The 14,090-nt window shown below is 32.6% G+C and overlaps 2 protein-coding genes across 2 annotated transcripts; one reads left to right on the top strand and one right to left on the bottom strand.

The window, feature by feature from the left end:
• Nucleotides 1-4,634: 4,634 nt before the first annotated feature.
• Nucleotides 4,635-6,874, bottom strand: LOC123697730 (arginine--tRNA ligase, cytoplasmic). The gene has a single exon (XM_045644263.1). It carries the CDS (start codon nt 6,766-6,768, stop codon nt 4,726-4,728), a length of 2,043 nt encoding a protein of 680 aa, XP_045500219.1. The 5' UTR covers nt 6,769-6,874; the 3' UTR covers nt 4,635-4,725.
• A 561-nt stretch (nt 6,875-7,435) lies between these two features.
• Nucleotides 7,436-13,167, top strand: LOC123698233 (katanin-interacting protein-like). The gene is made up of 15 exons (XM_045644816.1): nt 7,436-7,512; nt 7,599-7,706; nt 7,827-7,927; nt 8,082-8,264; nt 8,348-8,643; nt 8,716-8,898; nt 9,246-9,383; nt 9,501-9,771; nt 9,904-10,137; nt 10,463-10,640; nt 10,801-10,988; nt 11,629-11,779; nt 11,952-12,045; nt 12,125-12,240; nt 12,431-13,167. The coding sequence occupies exons 1-15, from the start codon at nt 7,436-7,438 to the stop codon at nt 12,540-12,542; spliced, it is 2,430 nt and encodes an 809-aa protein (XP_045500772.1). The 3' UTR covers nt 12,543-13,167.
• Nucleotides 13,168-14,090: the final 923 nt, after the last annotated feature.

The following is a 14,090-nucleotide window of genomic DNA, read 5'->3' as shown; positions in this document are numbered from 1 at the left end:
TATAGTACATATTACAGGACTTATGCAATGACTTTCACGGGCGAATTAGAACTCTAAGCGCGTGTAAGAAATGTTTCATATTTTTGGATATCACTGAAATTCCTTCAGTATGTAGGTGTTCAGTGGGCCCTTGGCTTAGGCAATATGCCAAATCTACATGGTTTTTAACTTCTCAGAGTTCGAACAAAAACTGCTCAAGATTTTCTTTGTAGACACCAAGACTTCGATTTTTTTTTTTTTTTTGTAAGGTGTTTCTCAATGTTAGCCAGAAGGGCTATTACATTTTAACGCGGACGCGGGGGTGAACTGAAGGTTCACCCTGGTAGCGACATGCACAAGGGCGTCCCCCCTTTACGGGGACCACGAACCTCGGCTTGAGCTGTCGCTTGAGTGGAGGAGGTCAGAAGGGCCCTAATCGGACGGGAAGACTTCGATTGTTGGCCATGAACACTTTTAGCATAAAATGGTAAAAGACAAAAATTTATGATCAAATGCACTTGTTAAGTTGTTAAGTATTTTACAAATTGGAAATTATTTAAATTTCCATTTAAAGTTTTCTTCTGTTTGTGTAAAACATTTGTTTTTTGTAAAATATATTCAAATATTCTTTGCGAAGTCGACAACCGCTAGAGAATTTTGACCTTTGACGCGTTTTTTTACATCTCGATAGCTCTTTTTAGCCATTTAGTGGGATCCAATAAGGAATAAATTTTATATCGTTATCAACTTTAATACTTCCACTCATACACGATGATTTATGAACGAACTAAGAGCCTTAGCAAATAAGCCAAATAGCGGAAAATTAAAAATTTCTTCCAAACAATGGGCTGGGATAGATAACAAAACGGGATAAATAATTTAATTTCATCGTATAAAGGGAGTTAATTTTGAATAAAACACAAAACATTAACATAGGCCGTTGCGCCAAATAGACATCAGATCGTAATTTGTGTATATTTTGTAAAATATTGTTGAAAATCTTATTGTTGTAGAGTCGTAGTCGTATCACATAATCTCGAGACCAAACCGACCCTTTTTAGAGAATTTAAATTAATGTGTATTAGAATTTTTTAGAGACGTTTATCTATCTATACTTACCTGTAACTACTTTTATATAATTCATGGATTTTTCCCTAGAATAGTTGGTCGTGTTGTCTTAGCGTAGTTAAATGGATGTTTTTGTGTTAGTATACATATTACCTACGTATTACGTATTATAGAGATTTCGATGATTAAACACTTACAGGTATCTTGTTCCGTGAAATTGTCGAATTCCTTTAGATTTAATTCGAGTATTTTTAAATTTTATTAGCGATTGCTCAATCATCGTGTGTTTATGATCCGTAGACTTCCATTGTAGAACTTTAGTCTACTTAATACCAATTGTATGATTCTTCAAAATATTTTGTCTCGTAATAAAATCTATAGCTCTTTATTACATCATAAGAACTTGTGAATAATATGAATACTACGTGTATCACGTTACATTGTTATATTTTAATTGTTAATAAAAAAATGTACCTACACGGCAAATGTCATCAAATAGATATTATTAATTATATATTATTCACATGTATTGCCGTAATCTGTATATATTTTAACGAATCTCATTTTAAATTGTATTCAATATTCATATACATTAATCGTAAATGAAAATCACGTGTTAAAAGCTCTGATTAATGCATTTACAAATAAATTATCGGAATGCGTTAAATTGATCGTGTTAATTGAATATAGTTACCTAGTTCATTTGAGTCAATGTTAAAATGGCTGATTGTATTGTGTTAGGGAGACAATCAAGTTAGTTGGGAAACTGGGGCGTACTGACAGGTGACACTTACTATACTCACAATAAGGTGACGTATGTAGGCCGGATGAATATTCATATAGGTGCTTAAAACGTCTTGAGCTCATGGACTATGATATCAAAGCGGGTGTGAGAACTGAGAACCCTTATAATGTGAATATGTTTTTTACTACAATAATTTGACCGAGAAGATCGGAACTTTTTTGTTTTCAAATTTTAAGTGCCGAATTTATTTACCTAAGTACCCTTTTGCGAATTTCATACGGTGGTCAGTATTTTTGCTAAAGCTTGTAGTTAGGCTCTAAGTAGGTGCTCAAATGATACATTTTATTACCTAGTCGTCGAATTTTGGAGGTAGATTTTAAACAAATTTTTCGTATCAATAAACAGATTTATCATCGTGACAATCTGTTGTATTATACCGGTCCTCGTATTCGCTTTGAAGGGCACAGTCGAAGGTATTAAATTCATCTCTCGGTGGACTGTCAGTTCTGATCAGCGAAAGATTGAAATTACAATTTCAATTAATTTAGCTTCAGTGAAATTCGATTCGTTACAAATTTCATTACGAAGGTGTCATTTATTTAGAAGTACAAAATATGTAAAATTGATTTAAACGAATTTATATCAACTAATTTATAGCGAAGGTATTGATTTATAAACACAGCAGAATAACAATTCATAATTATTACCTATATTATATTTATCCAACAATATCTAGTCAAAAATTTGCCCAATGAATTTGCAAATAAGTGATCTGTCTCAATATTTTTAATAGATTTGATTTATTGTTTAGATTTTTTTTTATTTAAATGAATTTTATTGGGTTACATACTCTCTGGTGTAGAAAAGGTGACAGGGTAAAAAACAAAATGCGATTGCACAAAAAAATAACCTACTTACATTTAATTTATATAATTATACATAACTGTATGTTCACTTAAATGTGATTATTATTGTATGCATTTTAATTTTATGAAAAGCATGTTATTTTTAGTGTGAGGTAAATTGTAATTTAAACATTAGGTATTGTTAAGCGATGAAGTGACAACTATATCATAGATTACTGATTACTGAATGATAAAATATAATCCCGGACCATTAAAAGGGGAAAATTTAATAAACAACCATACTTACTTATTGTCGATTGTCGTGCATTGCACTTGTTTGTAAAATTTAAACGAGTAATGGCTTCAGACGAGTTTGTTATCAATATCATAACTGTGAATATCCCTGCTTGAATTTGCACTTAATAAAAAATACACGCATCAATAATGATACACTTTTCATCTAAGGATTTTGACTCGAATAGAGTTAAAATGGATAAAACGTGTTCCATGGATGGACCTTGGATGGACAGTGTGATATTCACTTATCATGAAGCGCAAAATTTCAATTCTTTGAACGGTAATGATTTTTCTGATCAATATTATTTTATTTTTTTTGGTCAAATGACAAATGATTTCAACGCATTCAAGCAAGCATTCAAGCATATTGAGTTGATTTGTATAAAAAACTGTCTGGTCAAGTTTTTGTAGATATTTTGATTTATCGAATTAAATAATAACATATAGTAGGTAATCCAAAATTAATAATGCGCATGCAAATCTTCGCTAATTGTCGTATTTCCAAAATGTATTTCATTTGACTAAATTGTGCATGAAGACAATGCATTTAACCACTCTATATACATATCATCTTCGGACGCTCCGGGAATATGACAGTTACCGAACTGTGACGAAGATTTCTATGCGCATTATCACTTTTGGAGTACATACTGTATTTTCCTGAAGACAGTCTAATGAAAAATAAGTCAGTCTTCCAAGTTAAAATAAATCGGTAAAAATTGTAATGTAGGAATTGTCGTTTGTAATAGAAGCAGTGATTGAAAAGTTCCTAACTACAAAATCTTTCGACGTTACGGGTCCTAGCCAAATACTTGATCAACTTTTATACTTACCTTTAATTTATTAGATTCCAGATTGTAGATTTTTTGTCATATCAATCATACAGTGCATGAAAAATAATGTTTTTGTTTCCATTTTAGTTATCTTTTATGAAGAATAATAAAGACCATCATGCTGGCCAACTTTACAGGATCAAATCTAGACCAGTATCATAATACCTATCCAAAAAATTTGATCAACTACTTTGCTGGGACTTTTTATGAATTTAAGTATTTTTGGAAATTAAATGATTTAGCATGACAATTAAAGTTATCTGCTGATTGTTTATAAAATGAAGAAAAATCTCAATCTAAGTTCATTACAATTTTAAATACATTCTAGACAATTGTTGTACATCTTTATCATTTTAATAATGTTTATAAGAAATTTGATCTATATTTTTGTCGTCTTTAATATAAAACTGTGGTTATTAAATTATATTATTATATCAATTAAGCAACTTGGACATACAATACATTTTTGAATACAGATAATATTGTGCTTTCCCCTAAAGGAAAGTTTTCAATTTATTTTAGATATTTTTCTGTGCTATTTATAATAAACTAAATAAAGAAATATAACAAGTGTTTAATAACTCAGGCCCGGAACCACAGACACAATAGAAAATCTATTGTGTCCGGGACCGATCGGGCCGCTTGGGGCTCAATGGGTTAAATGAACACTTCTATTATTTCATGAGGACTATTTTGATTATTTATTGGATGTACCAGTTGTTTATATCTAATACTTTGTTAGTGAACCAGTGTCTTCTATCAACTGTATTTTTTAATCTAATAGCATGTTACTTCATATGATCCTGTTATCTTTAGACAGCGGTATAGTTTTATAGAGGTATTTGGGAACTCAATAAAACTTTTACATTTACAGATGCGTTTTATTTGTGTTAGTTAATAAATTATTAAAATCTACATTAGTGTATTTTAGAAAAATGTTTATTTTATTCTTAATGGTTTACATTTTAGAAACAGTTTCAATACCTAAAATATCAAAACATTTTTGCATGACTCGAGCGGTCACTTCACACAGCATTAATCTTTCGTAGAAAATCTTCACAATGTTACCACTTTTGTCTTTCTCTACACAATAACATTTGTCATAGAATTCTGTGAATGTTGATGAAATTTCATACAGATACTCACACAGAGAGTGTAGAAATAGGTCTTTTGATACTTTCAAAATAACTTCTGGGAATCTGAGTAAGACTTTGCCTAGCTTCCACTCTGCTTCATGTGTTAGTTTTATACCTGTTTTCTCGACTTCTTTCATTAAGGTATCCATAGATACTTGTGCAGTTCTTGCTATTGACTGAATTCTAGTCAAAGCGTACAATAAATATACTGCAGTATTACCCTTATCATCTAACATCTTATCAAATGAGAAGATATAATCATTAATTCGGTTATGTGAAAGATCTGCATACTTAATACATCCATAAGCAACAGCTTCTTGCGCCTTCTTTAATTCTTCTGGTGTTAACACTTTATCACGGCCCTTCTCAATTAGTTTGTCTAGAGCTCTCTTTAACCCTTCATCCATCAGAGATATGAGTTTGATTGTATCACCAGATCTGGTTTTGAATTTTTTCTTATCTTCACCTAAAACAACTCCAAATCCAACATGCTCAATTCCAGGGTGATTGTCGTTAAGGATGCCAGCCCTACGAGCGCACGCTTCTATTATAACAAAGTGATTATATTGTCCATTGTCAGTAACATAAATCAATCTTTGTCCCTTTTCCTCATGAGCTCTCTGCTTGATAGTGGCCATGTCTGATGTGTCGTAGGTGTAACCACCATCAGACTTTACAATCGTCAATGGAATGCCAGTCCGCTCCTCATTTCCCCACATGATTAATCGACCGTCGTCTTCCTCAAGCAAGCCCAATTCCTTAAGTTCATTCACAACAGTCACCATTCGGCTTTGATAAAATGATTCTCCACGATCAATTATGCTGATGTTAAGTCTATCATATACTTTTTGGAATTCTCGACGAGATACTTCACAGATAAGCTTCCAAGCAGCTATGAAGTCTGGATTACCCGACTGTAATTCAACAACGCAGGAATAAGCCTTCTTCTTAAACTCCTCATCTTCATCAAACCTCTTCTTAGATTCCTTGTAAAATGCTTGCAAGTCAGATATTGGAGGAGATACGGTTTTGTAGTCAGGAAATTTGTCTTGAAGTTGTGCTATCAACATACCAAACTGTGTACCCCAGTCACCAAGATGATTGATACGTAAAACATCATGATTTAAAAACTCTAACAATCGGCTTATACTTTCACCAATAATTGTAGACCGTAAGTGACCAACATGCATCTCTTTAGCAATATTTGGTGAAGAGAAATCTACAACTATCCTCTCCCGTTTCACAGGAGGAGGCTTTACTCCATATTTAAGGATACATGTGAGCACATGTTCTGCAAAAGGTCTATTTAGGTAAATATTTAAAAACCCAGCGCCTGCAACTTCCACTTTTTCAACCAAAGGTGATGTTGGTGTTTTGTTTAGAATATTGTTAGCCACTTCTCTTGGATTTGTCTTAATATTTTTAGCTTTGAGCAATTGAGATATTGGCATAGCAGAATTGCATTGATAATCACCAAATTTAGGATTATTACCAGACAATGTAATGACAACGGGCGGGTCTTCTAAATCTGGATAAGCTGCATCTACAGCAACCGTAAAAATGTTTTTTAATTCATCCAGGACACTTAACGTACCCTCTATAGAGTTAATGTCAGTGATGAGCGTAGGCCTTTTTCTCGATTCCCGTTTCACTACTTGGGAACTTTCTGCTTTGATAGCATTCTCCAAAATTGATAGACGATGCTTCAATTTCTCATTTTCAGAAAGCAATTTGTCAAGCTGTGGATCAGAAACATAGCTCAAATCACCTTTGATGAGTTTATCAATTTCCTCTTCTATAGCTTTTACTTCCTTCTCAGCTTTTAAAGTCCTAGCTTCAATTGCTTTAGTATTATCGTCCGACATTGTGATTTAACTTATGAATTAATCAAAGTTGTATTTTCAATACAATAAAAATATTTAAAATAACAAAATATGTATCGTGATGTGGAGGTTACTTTTGCCGCATGTTGACATTGATGTTGACATTTTAGTTTATTTTTGACAGTGACGTGTCACTCGTTTTACGACAGTTGGGAAATATATCCATAGATATACTAGAACGAAGTCTGCTTCGTAATATCTTTCAGTACCTATTATTTTCGAATTGTTTTTGAATTATTAAAAAGTAGCATATTAAATTTATGCGATTGACTTCGATTAGCGATCACTGCTATTTAACTTTTATGTTAGCTTTTGCTTTTGTATCCATTGTGGATTCCCACCGGATTCCTAAAAATTTGACAATAGGTATTTAGTTGTCCTAGCAACCAAGGTCAAACAAACAGCGCCAAAATTATATTCCAAAAGTGGCAAGTGGCAATGAAATTATAAATAATTATTAAAATATATTATGCTTTTTATAAATACACGTAATCTATTATAGGTTTCACGGTGTATCTGTGAAAACCGCACATTTTCTTATACTTTCTTTCGATTATTTTGCGCTTTTTATAGTGGAGATTAAAAGTATGAAGTATTCATAATAAATTCGAAGGTTAATAAACTATTACCAAAGTGTAATACTATAGGAATGGCTAAAAAACAAAATGGGTACGAGTACTCGACACAGGACACAAAAATCCCATACTGGCTGGGAGAAATAACAAAGTAAACTTTTGGCTTTTCAAATATTTTTTGGCGAGCATAATTTCTCATTTTGAGTGATTAGTAAATGTTAAAAATTTATTTTTCAGGGATTTAAAGGAAACTCATATTAATAATTCTATAGATAATTCCAGTAATTGGAACCTCGAGCCAAATAACGTTAATTTTGAAAACTATAGTAATGATAATCAGTTAAGGTACGAAAAATTATGTCAAATAATTATTTTTAATATAACTACCTATGTTAAGCTTCTGGAATTAATATAAAATACTTAATAACAAATACTTGGACCTTCATTGTATGATATTTTTCTTAGATTGATCCGGCGAACTTCATTGGATCTAGATTTATTATTGAAGCCTGAATCGCAAGCAGTTGCACATTCTGCAGGAACACTTCGCTACAATCATAGTAAGGGTAAATAAAAGAAACAAATTTATAAGCTAAATAACTATTATAATATTTTTGTTTGGATATAAATTAATTCGGCGGGAATTAAAAATATTGCAAAATTATAAATTTCTTAAGTTCCTATACATTCATAGTAAGTTCCTAATTATTCAATTTTCAGGACCAACGCACAATGGACGACAAAAGAAATATTCAAATTTTAATCAAAGTTACAACGTGGATTCACAAATGGAGATCAGTAATGACTTTTTATCGGATCTCCTTCCACATTATGTAACACCGAGACATAGAAGAATCGATAATGCCATTGACAATGATTTTCATGATGTTATCATTGGTGCCAGTAAATATTTGCTCTTATTATCATACGCATATCAATGATCAATTTCCATTTATTAAATCCGTTAACATAACTGCTATTTCTAGGAACTCGAGAACATTTAAAAAATAGTAAAAAGATACCGAAAGAAGCATCCTTATTTACGAATGACAATACCGCACAAAACAGTTCAATGAATAATTATTCAAATAAAGCATCCTCCATAGTTTCTGTGCCAAAACAGGGAAATGAAAGGAGAAATAAAGAATTTATTATACCTGAGTTACCGGAAGGAAGGCTATTGGAAATAAAAATATTCTCAAATTGGGGTGATAAGTTTTTGGTTGGGTTAAATGGTATTGAGCTATTCGATAGTAATGGGGAAATTGTATTGGTTGAAAAGGTATACTATAGAGATTCTGGTCTTATCGGAGTTAAATAGCGTACATTATATTCGTAATAATTTAATTTTTAGGTATGGACAGATTCAGATACCGGTGATCATTCAAAATATGGCCAGGTGGATAATTTAATAGATGGGGTCGTTCGTACCAGAGACGATAGACATACATGGAGTGCACCGGCACCGCAAGGGTTACCGATTGCTTTAAGCGTTCTGCTTGCCAAATGTACTAGGCTAGCTTTACTGAGGATTTGGGTATGAATATTTAGTAACTCACGTAAACCTTACTGTTCTCCTTATAATATACTCGAAAATAAGTCCCAAAGTGTTTAATCATTTTAACAGTTATGGAGAATACTGGATGGATTGAATGTAGCTCTAGAGTAGATTTAATTTAAAATTGAGCTTTGAAATTAATATACAGACTTGATCACCCATCATTCATGTCCTTCCTATTAATGAAAGTAAATCAAAGTCTATACAGCCACTGATTCTTAAATGAGAAAATATTCAATGTACCAAGAAATGTTTGCATTACTGTGCAAGTCTCTGATAAAAAATACGGATGGATATTACAAACGTAATTATTTTTGTTATGACAGAATTACAACAAATCCCGTATCTACTCCACGAGAGGTGTTCGTTTAGTTCAAGTGAAACTTGATGATCAAATTATCTTTCATGGGGAAATAGCAAGAGCAAGCGGTGAAGTAAAAGGACAACTACCTTCGTTTGGAGACGTAATTATTTATATTTAAGATGACAATTTCGAGATTTTCATTTAATCTTTATATTTATCGACAATAAAGAATTATGAATTAAATTTCGACCATGCATTAAAATGTATTTTTTTACAGACAATTCTTTTTACCAAAGATGCAAGTATACTAGAAGCGATAATGGTAAATGATAAAAACTTTCAAGCATTACTTAAAGATAATGAACCAGTTCCTGAAACAAATACGGTTGAAAACCGACCTCTAACGGCTAATGGCAAGAAAAATAATACTCTAATTAATATAAAGGAAGACAGTCCGAAACGTGAGGGAGAAGAAAAGTATATTGCGAAAGAAATAAAATTGACTCTTTTGTCAAATTGGGGCCAGAGACATTTGATTGGCTTGACGGGTATGAATAGTCTTTATCCATATGCACAGAATAAATCCTTAAGTTTGAAGATAATGTTTTGTGTAAGCTATGAAATATAATTTCGTAAATATTGTTGCCAAGTTAAATCCCATGTTAAATTATTTATTACAGGAATTGATTTACTTTGTAACAACAATCCTGTAACTATAATCCGTGGCTACGCGTATACGAGCTTCATTGTTGAAAACGAAGCTAACTTCGAGCATGGCCTAATAGAGTGCAAAAGTCTTTTCAATGGCAGAAACATTACAACAGAATTTGAAGATATGTGGTGTACCAATTTTATGCCAGGAACAAATTACTGTCATATTATTATGGAACTGAAGGAACCCACGGAAATTACAGGTATTTCTTTTCATCAATGATAATAGTTTCGTGTTCGATTCTAACTATAAAAACCAAGACAAGTTTTTGAAAGATTTGGAATCATGGTTTTTCGATACAAAACTATAAACGCCTGTCTTTTTAGACTCTTGGATTATACAAATAACTATATTAATTATAGCTCAGCCCCCGGAATCACAGACACAATAGAAAATCTATTGTGTCGTGGGCTCGTGGCCCGATCGGGCCGCTCGGGGCTCAATGGGTTAAAGATCCAAAGCGTTAACAAAATGTTCTCGGACTATACGTAAAAAATGAGGGTACACAATAATATCGTTACTTTCAGGTATTCGAATTTGGAATTACAACGCCAATATGGAACTGTCATACATTGGCGCAAAACATGTGCGCTTGTCGCTAGATGGCACTGCTCTGCACAAACGGCCGTTACTTTTAAGACGTGCGCCTGGAGAGACGTGCTATGATTATTTACAGCACTTTGAACTTGCTTCTATCGATGATAGGTATGTTAATTAAAATAAATAAATAACTAATAATTAAACCGACTTAAAATTTAAATGGACCAACAACAGACGAATTCGGAACCTCCTCTTTATTTTAAAAGTCTGTTGGTTCAAAATACAATTATGTAAATACGAAAAAATAAATTTTTATATCCAATAGGATCAGCGCCTCGGAGAATAATGGCTTCAATCGGATAATGTATGAAAGTAGCCTTACATTGGGAGCTCCCACGGGTTTTGTGCTACAGATAAATATATTCTCTACTTGGGGAGATCCATATTACGTTGGACTCACGGGGATCGAGCTTTATGACCCCCAAGGAAACCTCATCGATGTAACAGAAACGAGTAAGTATGACCTTTTTTTTTTTTTTTTTTTTTTTTTTTTTTTTTTTTTTTTTTTTTTAAGTGGGGAAATCTTGCATAGATACCCACGGCGTCCGGGGAAAGGGCCGCGGGTTATGTCGGATTCCTACCGACCAAAACCCCACTGTGTTCCGTCAAGCCACATAAACGACGGGGCCACGGGTATAGGTAGAATTCTTCCGTGACCCCATCAGCAGCTGCCCGTCTCCAGGCCGACACAAACTATGAGCCCGCCAGCTCTTACCTCATAGGGCGGCGTGAACGGAGCACGTCTCACGCCGCCTCATCTCACCGGACGATGGACTAAATCCCCGCTCCATCGCCCGGCGCCCCTCGGAGTAAGTATGACCTGCTAACATGAGTTAAAAATACAATATCATTCCAGAGCATTATGTTGATTATTGATGTCTTATATTATGATCGGTATTATACGTAAAATACCACCATTATTACGAAATCGCTTTTTATCTCGTTTTTATCTAATGAGTCTGAGAACTATTGATGTTACCAGAATTGTAAGCATACCTTTTTTCCTGATCCTTGCTAATAATCCTATTTTAAAACATTAATTTGTCCAATATTATTTATACTAAAATGTCTACAAAAAATTCTTTTATAACAGATGTTTGTGCTCAACCGGCGAGCGTAAACGTTCTTGATAGTCTAGCAAAGGACGTCCGTACACCGGATAAGCTCATAGATGGGCACAATTCGAGTGCTGCCGATGCACAGCACTCGTGGCTCGCACCTGTCTTACCTGACACTCTTAACAGGTATGTAAGGAGTATTGTGAGCTGACGACCATTTGTTTATCTTTATAGGGCACGTAGCTGATATATTCTCCGTTACAGTGTAATATAGTTAGTGAATGAGCTTTTATAATAATGTAAAGTTTAAACTAAAAAATTAAAAATCCAAGTAAAACATGACATAAAAAAATTTCAGGATATTTTTTGTATTTGATGTCCCAATCTGTATTTATGGCATGAAAATATGGAATTACGGCAAAACACCAACTCGAGGCGTGAAGGAATTTGGGGTAAATAATTAATTTATACTTAATTATATTAATGTCCTTAATTTTAATTGATAACAATTGCTTTTTTGATCATTTCAAGGTCCTAATGGATGATCTGTTGATATTTAACGGAACACTTGATATGGCCAAAGGTGAGCCTATAATGTCACAGTGGATATGTTTCCAAGAGATAGACCTCGTAAATCTTACACCAAGGTATGTTTTTATTGATACTAATTAATAATTATCGGGTGCTATAATTAATATTGAAATACCTTAATATTTTTTTCAGCTGTACCTTTTTTGCCTCTATTTATCACAATGAAATTTGAATATTATCAAAATTTTAACAATTTTGATACTTTAAAATAAACTAGCAAATTGTATTAAAAAAAACTTTTTACAGTCCCTCTGATGTAAGCCAACGTACGACTACAAGCGGGTCCGGACAATCAGTCGACCAAAATGAAAGACCATACACGAGTGTGTATTCAATACGGTCAAGAAAACAAAAATAAATTTTCTTCGCGTTTGTTAATATGTTGATGTTTAAATCAAGCTTGTGATGTTTTATGGAATGTTTGAAATATGTATTTTTGATGTTGCGTGTAATAATATTGTTTTTTGATAATGTAAATCGAACTTACTAATTGTCTATGATCATAAAAAAGTGGAAAAGAAAGGCGCGAAATTGAAAAATAAAATCATTAGATATCTGAAAAGTGTTTAAAATGTAATTTTATGTATTGTGTAATTTTTCGGTGAGTTTCCGTGAGATTAATTATTTTTAAGTTATTGTGTTTGTTTTAAAACTCAAAATCTTAGTACTACTTTCAACTAACTAAATTTAAAATCAGACTGAGCATCAGCGAAAGAGGTAGTCAGTTTTAGTTCGAGCTTACGTTTTCTATAAAGCTTTTTGTATTTACTACTATCATTTAAATAATATTCTTGAGGTCTATACCTAGGTACTCTATTCAGATGATCATGTGATTGAAAATTGTCCCCAATATAATATTAGAGAGTAGGTATGTAGGTAACTAGCTGGTAATAAGTAAAAATTACTTGTTTTGGAGTAAACTAACAATAAGCACTGTAATAATTAAATCAAAAACAAAACAAGGTTAATTGCAGCTGATATTGTAATTAATTAATTATCTTAAAAGCAAGATTCTCTAATTCTCATTGTTGTCGTTTGAATGTTACGTGGTTATATTGGTATAATAAGTATATGTTATATACTTATTATTTTGTAAGCTATGAGTAATAAAATAATAAATAATTCTGTGAGCGCATCTTATTATTGTCTTGTAGATAATTTGATTGATTATACGGCTTTATCGTGATTGATACCTATCGTGAAACTGGTAATTAGACTGCACACACGCCAAATATTTCTATGTTAGTATGTTAAAAATCCTTAATGTACCACATGTTACTGGACACCTGTTAGAACATTTTTATTGTATGTCTCTATGTCAATTATAATTATTGTAATATTTCATTGCCGTTTCAGCTACTACCATAAAGTTTTGTACAGAAATAAAAGCAAAATTTTGTATCGAGTTGTTTTATTCACAAAACCCATTCTACTTAATATCCCAAAGCATAATCCAAGAGCCGAATTAGGTGTTTATATAATGATACACCTAATCTCTTTTTTAGAAATACATTTTTAATCAATAGGTTGCATCTTGGGTTGCATATTTGAAATACATGTAGGTACAGGTCAATTAAGCAAAGCTGGCATGTTCACAGTACTCACACTTATGCAATTTCACTTACAGTATGTTCAAAAATAAATGCGAGTCTAGTTTCATTTTAGAAAATATTCAAGTTTTAGACTGGCTTGCATATTCGCTCGTCTTTTAATTCTATTGAATATGCTTAGGATATGTCACAACTAAGCGCTCTAAAAGATTTTCCGCAAAATTTAATTACGGATCAACAACTTTACGAACACTTCCAAAGAACACATACCGCAATAAGACATTGGTATTCAATTTTAAGTAAGAACAACCGATATCGTTTGTAAATTAATGTAAATGGTGATAACTCTGATTATT

This window comes from Colias croceus, chromosome 15 (genome assembly GCF_905220415.1).
Source record: "Colias croceus chromosome 15, ilColCroc2.1".
Taxonomy (NCBI): domain Eukaryota; kingdom Metazoa; phylum Arthropoda; class Insecta; order Lepidoptera; family Pieridae; genus Colias; species Colias croceus.
Note: the sequence above shows the minus strand (reverse complement) of the source record. Positions and strands in the feature narration are given on the sequence as shown.

Coding starts and splice junctions, on each gene's coding strand:
- LOC123697730 (XM_045644263.1), bottom strand. CDS start 6,768: ATGTCGGACGATAATACTAAAGCAATTGAAGCTAGGACTTTAAAAGCT.
- LOC123698233 (XM_045644816.1), top strand. CDS start 7,436: ATGGCTAAAAAACAAAATGGGTACGAGTACTCGACACAGGACACAAAA. Junction 8,899..9,245: donor TAGCTTTACTGAGGATTTGG/GTATGAATATTT, acceptor TTGTTATGACAG/AATTACAACAAATCCCGTAT. Junction 10,641..10,800: donor CTTGCTTCTATCGATGATAG/GTATGTTAATTA, acceptor TATATCCAATAG/GATCAGCGCCTCGGAGAATA.